Source organism: Tympanuchus pallidicinctus, unplaced genomic scaffold (assembly GCF_026119805.1).
Source record: "Tympanuchus pallidicinctus isolate F22 unplaced genomic scaffold, pur_lepc_1.0 scaffold10, whole genome shotgun sequence".
NCBI lineage: Eukaryota > Metazoa > Chordata > Aves > Galliformes > Phasianidae > Tympanuchus > Tympanuchus pallidicinctus.
The window spans coordinates 970,876-980,827 of NW_026294619.1; the positions used below are offsets into that span (position 1 = coordinate 970,876).

General features: G+C 42.2%; 1 protein-coding gene across 1 annotated transcript in view; it reads left to right on the forward strand.

Moving 5' to 3' along the window:
- The window catches only part of POLQ (DNA polymerase theta), a 55,748-nt gene extending 47,431 nt beyond the window's left edge, over positions 1–8,317 (forward strand). The window contains exons 28-30 of the mRNA XM_052665986.1: positions 1,090–1,243; positions 3,786–3,901; positions 7,805–8,317. Coding sequence (XP_052521946.1) covers positions 1,090–1,243; positions 3,786–3,901; positions 7,805–7,918 — 384 coding nt within the window. The 3' untranslated portion in view covers positions 7,919–8,317. The remainder of the gene's footprint in view (positions 1–1,089; positions 1,244–3,785; positions 3,902–7,804) is intronic.
- The last annotated feature ends 1,635 nt before the right edge of the window (positions 8,318–9,952 follow it).

The following is a 9,952-nucleotide window of genomic DNA, read 5'->3' on the forward strand; positions in this document are numbered from 1 at the left end:
TTGCGTGTTACATGCTTTCATCAGTTGAAGAAAGGGAATTAAAAGTCCTACATTTTGGGGTATTTGTTCCTTTTATTGTGTACTTTCAAAGGAAAATTGCTCTGATTTGTTAGATATTTACTTGTATATGCCTACATATTGGTGTTATTTTTTTCAAGGTCATTTTGGACACGTCTGTCATGGGCTCTGTACTTCAGTAAGAGTGATTGACTTCCTGGAGAGGTGTTGGCATTTCAGTGGGGAGGAAGCATTGCACTTCTCAGTAGGAAGCTGAGTCAGGTTGTGTGGAATTAAAGATTTGAGTGGAACAAGAACAGGGTGTGGGAGTTCGTACTTTAGGTAGTTGAAAGTGAAACCTGGAGATGTTTAAAACTTTTATTTGAGATTATTTGGCTATTTAAACTGAAGGGATCTTCAGTGGGAAGCTTTGTGGATGTACTCTCTCTTCAACTTTGATTTATTCTTTAAAATCTTACTAAAGATCAATTAATGCATTATCTTCCCCTTTATTCAGCTTCCTCATTACTTTTTGACACATCTCAGTTCGAAGCTGAGAGACAGAGAAGAATTTACAAATACACTTTTCTTGTTGGAGGAGGGGACTGGTGGAGTTTTCCTTGTGTAGAAAACCTGCCATTGTATGATAGTGCAGTTTGGTGTGGTTTTGCACAGCTGTGATGGGGCAGTTAGAGGCTAGTGTAGTAAAACTGATCATTATCCATTCCTGATAAATAGTTTTGATAGATAGTTTTGAAGATAGGCATGGTGCTTCGATTATCTGGGAGACTTTCCGGCTCTTACGAAAGCTCACAACCATGTGTACTATCATTCTCCCTCTCGTGGCATGTGACTTTTCAGGTTATTGCCTCTGATACCAGCAATGCATTTTAAATGTGTGTATATACTGCTCTTCTCAGTCAGCTGGAGAAGTACTGTGCAGGAAGTTAGTTTATAATGTCTCAGGTGGGTACACTGAACTCTGGAGGTTTTACTGTGCCTGGACTTGGCCATACACTTATTATTTTTTAATGAAGTACAAGTGGCATTTATTTTTTTGGGTGGGTTTTGAGAAAAAGTATTTTTGTTTAGGCAGAGCGCCAGGCTGTGAACACAACTGTTCAGGGATCTGCTGCTGACATTGTCAAAACAGCCACTGTGAACATTCAGAGACGCTTGGAAGCTCTCTCTTCTGTGACCAAGTCCCATGGACATCGGGAGAACTCATTCCAAAGAGATAAGACAGGTATATGCACCTCTTCCTTGCACTAAGTGTCTGTAAAATCTTTGGGGCTTTGTCTTCGGGGGGACACAAATTTTATTTCCTGACAGTAATACGAATGTGCTCAACAGGCAAAGGAGTTGTAAGGAATGAGAGAGAATGTCTGTTCAACAGGCACAGTAAAGAAAATGCTGTGATTATATTAGAAACTCTATTTTGCCTCAAAGTAGATGTTGCACATTCTGTTGCTGCTACAGATTTGTTGAAAAGTAGGAAGAAGAGACTGAGCAGATACACAGGCTTCAAAAGCTGTGAAAAGATAGAGTGAAATAACTTCTAGTTCCACAAATATATATATATATACTTCATTAGTTAGAATTAAGTTCAGAATTTGCTGACCTTTGATGTACAGAGGCTCCACGATGGTGGTACAATGAAGCAATTATCAGCACAAATTTCTTCTGGCTGCAGATAGCAAAGCTATGCTGGGGTACCCATTCCCAGAGAAGTGCTATGAGGATTTCCTGTGTATAATGTAGACAGCGTTTTGTTCATCAATCATATATTTTTAGAAAGAAATAAGGGACAGAATGCTGTGTTTCATTGATAGCTCTGTGCTTCAGCCTGAAGCGTGAAGCTGTCTTAATGTGAATAATGATTTTTGAACATGAGAAGGAAAAGTAAATAATTAATTCTCAAATCTCTCAAAATCTCAAGGAGCTTTGTTTTAGGGAGGCAAATTTCAGAGGTTTGCTATGGACAGTTGGCATGCATCTACAGCAACTTGCCTCTCCAGAGGCAGAAGCTGATGGTCTTTGGCCACCAGGGAGAATAAGTAGGAGGGAGAGTAGATTCCTTTGAGACAGTTTTTGCTTCTCACAGCACAAGCTACTTCAAGAACTTGAAAGAATTCCATTTGAGCAAGTTGTAGGTGCCTCTCCCTTCAGAGATGCACACTGTGTCATGTGGCTTCTTGAAGCAGCTATGTTGAGTGTGAGGTTTATGTGAGGAACAAGCAGTGAAACCCTTAATGTAGTTGTGAGCTCCAGTCCTCCTTTAGCTAACCTGCAAAACAAATAATTTTTGAGTGTGTGTTAGGATTTTTGTTTGTATGCATTCAACTTTTGCCATAGAACTGTTACTTGTGGTGAGTAAGAATTGTAGAATGGCTTGGATTGGAAGGGACCCCAAGGATCATCAAATTCTGACCCTCCCCCTCCACAGGCAGGGCCAACAGTCTCCAGATCTGATACTAGACCAGGTTTCCCAGGGCCTCATTCAACTCAGCATGGAGCATCCATAGCCTCCCCGAGCAGCCCTTTCCAGCACCTCACCACTCTGTGAAGAATTTCCCCCTGATATCTAATCTAAACCTTGAGCTTAAAACTATTCCCCATTTGGTATCTGAGTAAAAAAAATTGTTTCCCCTCCTTTTAATCTCCTGTTACTTACTGGAAGGCTGCAATGAGGTCTCTGACTAAGCCTGGAGAAGCTCCCTCAGCCTGTCTTTGCAGGAGAGGTGCTCCAGCCCTCTGATCATCCTTGTGGCTCTTCTCTGGACCCTCTCCAACAGCTCCACATCTTTCCTGTGTTGGGGGTCCCACACCTCTATGCAGTACTCCAGATGAGGCCTCACAAAGGCAAAGGGACAAGCACCTCCCTATCGCTGCTGGCTACTCCTATCCTGGTGAAGCCCAGGATACTATTGGCCTTCCAAGCTGCTGGCTCATGTTGAGTTTTTCATTCACCAGAACCCCCAAGTCCTTCTCTGCAGGGCTACTCTCAAGGAGTTCTCCCAGTCTGAATACATACCTGGGATTACTCCGACTGAAGAACCTTGTACTTTGCTATGTTGAATCTCATTTGGTTTGCAAGGGCCCACCTTTTGGGTTTGCTGAGGTCCCTCTGAATGGCATCCCTTCATTCTAACATGTCAACCACACCACTCAGCTTCTTGTCACTGGCAAACTTGCTGAGGGTGCTCTTGAACCCGTAAAGTGCCCATGAGGTCCTTGAGGATGATATTTTTTTTTGGTCAGCTGTTTACCAGCTATTTCAAAAACTGCTTTTTAATTTTTATTATCATTTTTAATCAGAAGTAGTAGTTACTGTTTCAGCTAATTGCATTTAGGTGGAGATTACTGTGTTTTTAAACTAGCCATTAAAATTATTTTGGGAAAAACCAGGATCCTAATTCATTGTCAGAGAGAACATTATAGACAAGTTCTGATTAAACTCAGCATGATTTTGTTTAAAATTTACTTTTAAAGCAGATGGTTCAGGAGACACAACTGTCTCTTGTTTCTGTTCTGATTCACATCTTTGCAAATTAAGGCTGAAATATTTGTATTTAAAATGCTTTTCGTTTTACAATTTTTTTTTGCCTCAGTAGGTAAACAAATATTGACAGGATATAAAAGTTTTCTGGTTTTGTCCATTGACATGGGATTTTTCATTTTCATTGTATTCTTTTTCATAGCATTAGGAATGTGTGAAGGTTTTTTTGGTTGCAAAACCATGCTTCTGTTTGGTGGTATCTAACAAACTGTGCTCTTCACCTATGTAGGAAGGCTGTCAAGGAAGAGAAACAGAGAGATGTTGCATCCCATCAGTGGAGGTTTCTTTATCCTTCAGCTCCATGATGAGCTCCTCTATGAAGTTGCAGAAGATGATGTGATCCAGGTAGGTCTGTGCAGTTGATTTTTTTAGCTGTCTACAGCATTAGGATGTTTATACAAGCCTTAATTAAGATGGATCCTTTCTTGATGTGTGCTAAAGGGCCTATGAAAGAAATATTAAATTGGTTGAAAAATTACATTTATATTCTTGATTCCTTTACTTTCAGACTTGAACCATCCCTGTGACTGAAGTTCATAGCTTCTTTTCCAGTGCCTGTTGGAGCAGTTCTTCTAGTTTCTCCTCAAGACATGAGTGAAATAGCTTAGTACTATTGATAGCTGCAGGGGAAAGTATTTATCATTTGGAAATTCCTAAGTTTGCATGTATTTTTGCCTCTCTCTTTATTCTCTTTGTCTTCTTCTGCCTAACTCAGTGCATGTAGTACATACCACTGTAGTTTGTATCCTATGTAGGGAAAGAAGATGTCTGCATTTGGTACTCTTTCCTCATCTCTGCATACCCATCTTTCTGGCAATATTGTTAGGGGTAGCAGTATGGTAGATACAATGAATGTGCTGCATGGATTTAAGGTATAATGAATGTGCATAATTGTTTGTGTATGCTCTTCTCCTGCTCAGGAGCTCCTGTGCCTCTGCATGCTGGTGTCTGACAGCTCTCAGCAGTAAGCCTCTCAGCTGCGTGCTGGCAGCAAAGTGTTTGCCCAACTCCTGAGCACAAATCCAGGAAGGCTCCCAGGATGTGCCCCTGCATCTTTGGGGTGTCCTCCTGTTTAAGTTCTGCCCATATGCATTCCAAACAACAGAAGACCACGTCCCAGTAGCAAGCAGAGACAGCAGTAGTGATGAATCTGAGCAAGATTTTTCAAATTTCTTAAAACAAAATGTTTAATATTATTCTCTTGAATCCCAGATTCTGCTTGTTTTGCCAGCTCTAATCGGACATCTGCTTCTTCAGTCCGGGCAGGAGCTCACAGATATTAAAAGGGTCCTAATTTCCATTTTGTAGAGAACTGAAAACTCTCTAGAGCATAGGCCTTAATGCCTTTAGACACTGAACTGAAGTTACCACGGTATCCCCAGCAGAACTGGGGCGATGTGCAAGGATTTTCATATTATTTATTTATACTTATTTACTGTTTTATATTTTTTCAAGAACAGCCTTCAGTTCCAGTGCAATCATTAGTGGTTTCTGATCTCTGAAGGAAATTAGAGAATTGATTCTCTGGCAATCAAATAGAACAATGCATGTCATGTACCCAAGGCATATTTCCCAGACTTTCCATTTGTGTTACTGATTGAGCTTGCAAGTTTTTCAAGGATTTCCTTCTACCAAAATGACAATATGCTTCCTGTCCTTTCACTTAATTGTTTGTAGGGCCAGAAAGGACCCTTTTTGTGATAATGCTGCCTGCTTTCAAATGCACCATTAGAATTTTCCTCTAGTGAAATGATACAGGCTGGGAAGGATCTCTTTAAATCCACCCCACTCAAGCCCTTACTCAAAGTAGGGTCTGAATTAATAAGTCCTTTTCATAGAATCATAGAGTCATATAACCATTATGGTTGGAGAAGGCCACTAAGATTATCTGCTCCAATCATCAGTCCATCACCTCCATGCCCACTAAACACTTTTTAGTAAAAAATGAGAATAACTTGGTTGCTGTGTTGGTGACTTTTTCATCTTGCTGGCACCAAAATTTTATTGCACTGTAAGTCGTGTGTCTCTTGGCTGCAATAGTAATTTGTATTCAGACAAGTTTGTGTGGTCACATGCTTGATGCTGGCTTCAGCTTATTTTCAGCTGTGAAAATGCACAAAGGAAAACTAAAAATATCTTCTCATATATCTAGTAGTCTATGTTGCAGTCAACAGTGTCCTCGCAGACAGTTTGGGAGAGAAACAATGCAAGTGATCCTCTGGTTTTCATTTCATTTCTGAGCTAACCTGCCTCTCTTAGAAGACCAAATTGGGGTAACAGCTGTTTTTCCTTGAGCTAAAGATATGAAAAGTATGAGATATCAGAGCTTTTATAGTCTGTGCAGGATGACAAAGTGGAAGGAGGGAGCTTTCAGAGCTCCTCACAACAGCAACATGGTGAGAATATTACCAAAATGGGAGAAAGTGGCTCAACCTCCAACCTGCTGTGCCGATCTCAGCAAGGAGGAGTCAGGAAGGAATATTAAATTCTGGGCTAGATTGGGAATCAAAGGCTAGGTGCTTTCTAGATGTTTTTTTAACTGCCTACTCAATCCCACCAACATCATTTTTATGTATACAAGTTGGCCAGTATTTTTCCCAGTGTGTTTTAGCTGGCCATTGAGAACACTGGAAACGGCAACGCTTGTTTAATGTGCAGGAAATTCAGAGCCCAAATTCCCCCAGATGAGGGTTGGTGCACGACCTGTCTCGTCCCATCAGCTTCCCCAGGGGACCCACACAGGTTCTTGCATCTCTACTGCTGTCTTCTGTAGGCTGTAGCTGTGAAGGCAGTGGTGCTGTCCCGTGTTGCTCACTGGGCAGGCTGCTGGGCCTGTTGCTGTTCTCAGAGAACTCCCTCTACAGGGTTCACGTTTCTTTTGGAATACTGCTCCCAGCTCTTAATCAAGGCTGCAGTGGTTTTCTGTAGAGTGGAGAACTGATCCATATGTCACACAAGCAACATTTTCTTTTTCCATATCCCAGAATTGCATTTGCTTGCTTTCACACAACAGTGTGCCTGCCTTAGGCTCTGTTCAGCTTTTAATTTCTGATAATGCCTTTTTTTTCTTCTCATCCACGGATGGTTATTTTTCATCCTAATTTTGAACAGGAGATTATTTCTACCCTAGTTTTCTGTCCTACTTCCCCATTCTCTATACTTGTCTGTACTGAATTATGTCCTATTTCAAAGGCTTTTTCTAGGTTATCGAGAAATTATGAAATATGGTAAGAGTGTAGATTTTGTAAGACAGATCTCCCTCTGCTTCGTAATGCTGTTGTAAGCATATCTGCTATGATCTTCTCAGCATCCTTTGTCCCTTCCCCAGCAAAATTTCTATGATTCTGTGAAAGTGTTATGAGGTAATTTTTCCTGTGGGCTCCGTGAGGAATGAAAAGCTCTGAAGGGTTGGATATCTGGACAGCTCTCACAGTCTGCCTCAGCAGTTTCTGGCTGAGATGTGCCTCAATCATTTCAGAGCTGCTTCTTACTCAGCTGTGGTTCATGGGATGAGTGTGGATGAAAAGATTCTCTCATACAAGGAAGCAGAACAGGCTGGCTCCATGTGGGCTTTTGGTCCATGACAGCTATTTACCATGGTAAAAAATACCCAGTCTCACAATCCAGAACGTCCAGAGCAAAAATATCCTCTGGGTTCCCAACACTGTACCTAAATGAAGATTTTCTTAGAAATGTCTTCAGAGGGCAGCAAGTTGGAGTTGCTGCAACCAAACTGAGGGCAAATCAACTTGTATTTCTCAGCATTCCATAGAATTTGTTTCACAGGTTGCCTCTCACACTGAAAGGAGGACGAGCACAGCTCTTCAGCTCTTTGCACTGGCTTATTTTTTGTGTTGCTTCCTGTACATTGCTGTTTTTAGAGCAGACTCCATGAAATGCTCACTTACGCAAACAAAGTGGAAGAGGAGAGTGCTGTACTCTGAAGCATTCAATGGGAATTTACTTCTGTTTTTTGTTTTTTGCTTTTTTTAAAGTAATTTTAAATAATCTGAAACCCAAATCTGCAATGCATAAAATGTTACTTGTTTCAAGCAGCTTCCCAGTTCATAAATCCTAATCAGGATAGAATTGTTCCTTTACATGTCCATCAGTGGGAAGTCAGTGCCAGTGAATGCATGGAAGAGCTTCAGATGCCCAACCACCACAGCTACCAACAGAAAGAGCACCGAGCTGCTGTGTTTTGGGTCCTACACAGTGCTGCAAAACTCAGTGTGTGTTTTCTTGCAGGTAGCTCAGATTGTCAAGCACGAGATGGAAAATGCTGTCAAACTCTCAGTAAAACTGAATGTTAAAGTGAAAATTGGACCAAGCTGGGGAGACCTGCAGGACCTGGAGCTGTAGATGTGAAACATGGCTTTCTCGTTTTTGGACGACACCATGAGCTGCTCGGGGCAATGCCCAGCACACCAGCAGGCAGCAGCAGGTGTCCTGCCTGTGTTTCTGTGGTCATCACTGTGAACCATCTTCTGAACAGGGATGTGGAAGCTGCTATGAATTTACCATGCTGAGCCTTCCAAAGGTCAGATGGTGCTGAGACATGTTTATGGAACTGTGGAAACTATTAATTACTAAAAGCACAGTATTTAAGTTAATTGTTCTTGTAATTTAAAACAAAGCCTAATGAATTTACTACATATGAAATGAACTAGATTATTTAATTAAAACAAAGATCACATGGAAGTTTTTATGTGTAATTGTGTACAGGACAAACAAATAAAATATCACCGTGTTTGTACGTTACTGTTGAATTCCACAGCCATCCACTAGGAGCATTCTGCAGTGGTTTCTGCAGCTGATGTTGAAGTGCAGAGGTGGCTTTCAGCTGGCTGCGTTTCTCATGGAGCAGCTGTGCAGTGCTCACACTGAATGCAACTGGGGGACAGTGTTAGAACTCTTGTAACTAACAAAATCTCCAGCCAAAGCCTTCATTTTAAATAATGAGAAAAAAAAATATGAAAAACATCTTGGTGTGGTGAGCTCAGGTGCTCACCTTGCTGGTGTTTGAGATTGGTTGTGTTAGCAGAGTTTCCCTGAGCGGTGGGTGTGAGCTGTGTCTCTTGGTGCAGACTGGTCTTGTGGGGAAGCCTCACATCGGTGGCCTGCTGAAAGCTGCTTGGCTCTCATCCTATGCTCAGCTTCTGTGTCTTTGACACAGGCAGGAAGGTTTGCTTGTGCAGGAGGAGGCTGCACACAGGAGCCACCTGAGGCTCCTCAGACTGAAGGAGGAGCTGGCAGGGAAGTGATCTGCCCATGTGTGGTGGCACTGCTCACTAACACCTTCTGCTTTGGCTAAGCTTCACATCACATGGTTTCATTTCCCTTCCAGATTGTTGCATGGACCGTGCAAGTTCAACTATTTTTGTTAATTTTAAACAATGCCTGACCTTGGATTCATGATTTTCATTGTGTGGCCGTCGTATATTAAAAGAAAGGGAGGATGGGTGCCTCCTGCCATCTTCTTTGTTGTAATTGCTTTATCACGTCTTCTCATCTGCAGCTACTCCTTGGTGCAAACAACCTCTATCTTCCCATACCTGCCTCCTCTGAGATATTTTCCACTCCTAGTTGTTCTCCTTTCACTTCTGAACTTTGCCAGATCCTTTGTCAGAAGTGTCCTTTTGAGGTTTCCTTTATAACTGGACTGGCGATCCTGTGCAGTTGGCTTTGAGCAGCCTGAGAGCATGTTGGAGCTGTGAACTTCAGATGTGGTGGTTTTGGAGTGGCTGTTATCCTGACGTCAGAAAGAAGCATTGGGCACCAAGTTTTCATGGGAATGGTGAGTTTCAAAAGGTGTTAATGGGGCCCATGCACAAAAGGCCACATCCTGGGCTTTAATCACACAATCACAGAATCACAGGGGTTGGAAGAGACCTCAACATATCAAAGTCCAACTCCCCTGCTAAAGCACGTAAGTCACATAGGTAAATATCCAGATGGGTCTTGAATATCTCCATGGAAGGAGGCTGCACAACCTCTCTGGGCAGCCTATGCCAGTGCTCTGTCACCCTTACTGCAAAGGATGCACGCAGCAGAACAGATGCATGGTATGGAGGCAGGCACTAAGCAGCGATGCTCCATTGCCCTTCCCAGCACGGAGCTGACCCACCTGCCTGTTTTGATTTATGTTTTTCTTCTCTTTGCATTGAGATTTTTTTTTGTTTCCTTTCTGCCCTCTCTGCATGGTGGTTTTCCACATCTGTCACCTGACAGCCGAGCTCTTTATCCATGGCATTCACTTGATAAGGCAGTCGCTTCCTTTCTATTCTGGGCGTATTAAAGCTTTGTTATTGCCAGACCTGAACAGCAGCCCCCTGGTGTCAGGCCATTTGTGTGCTCTGCCTTTATCGATGCTGGGTTGGATTCATTACCGATTCA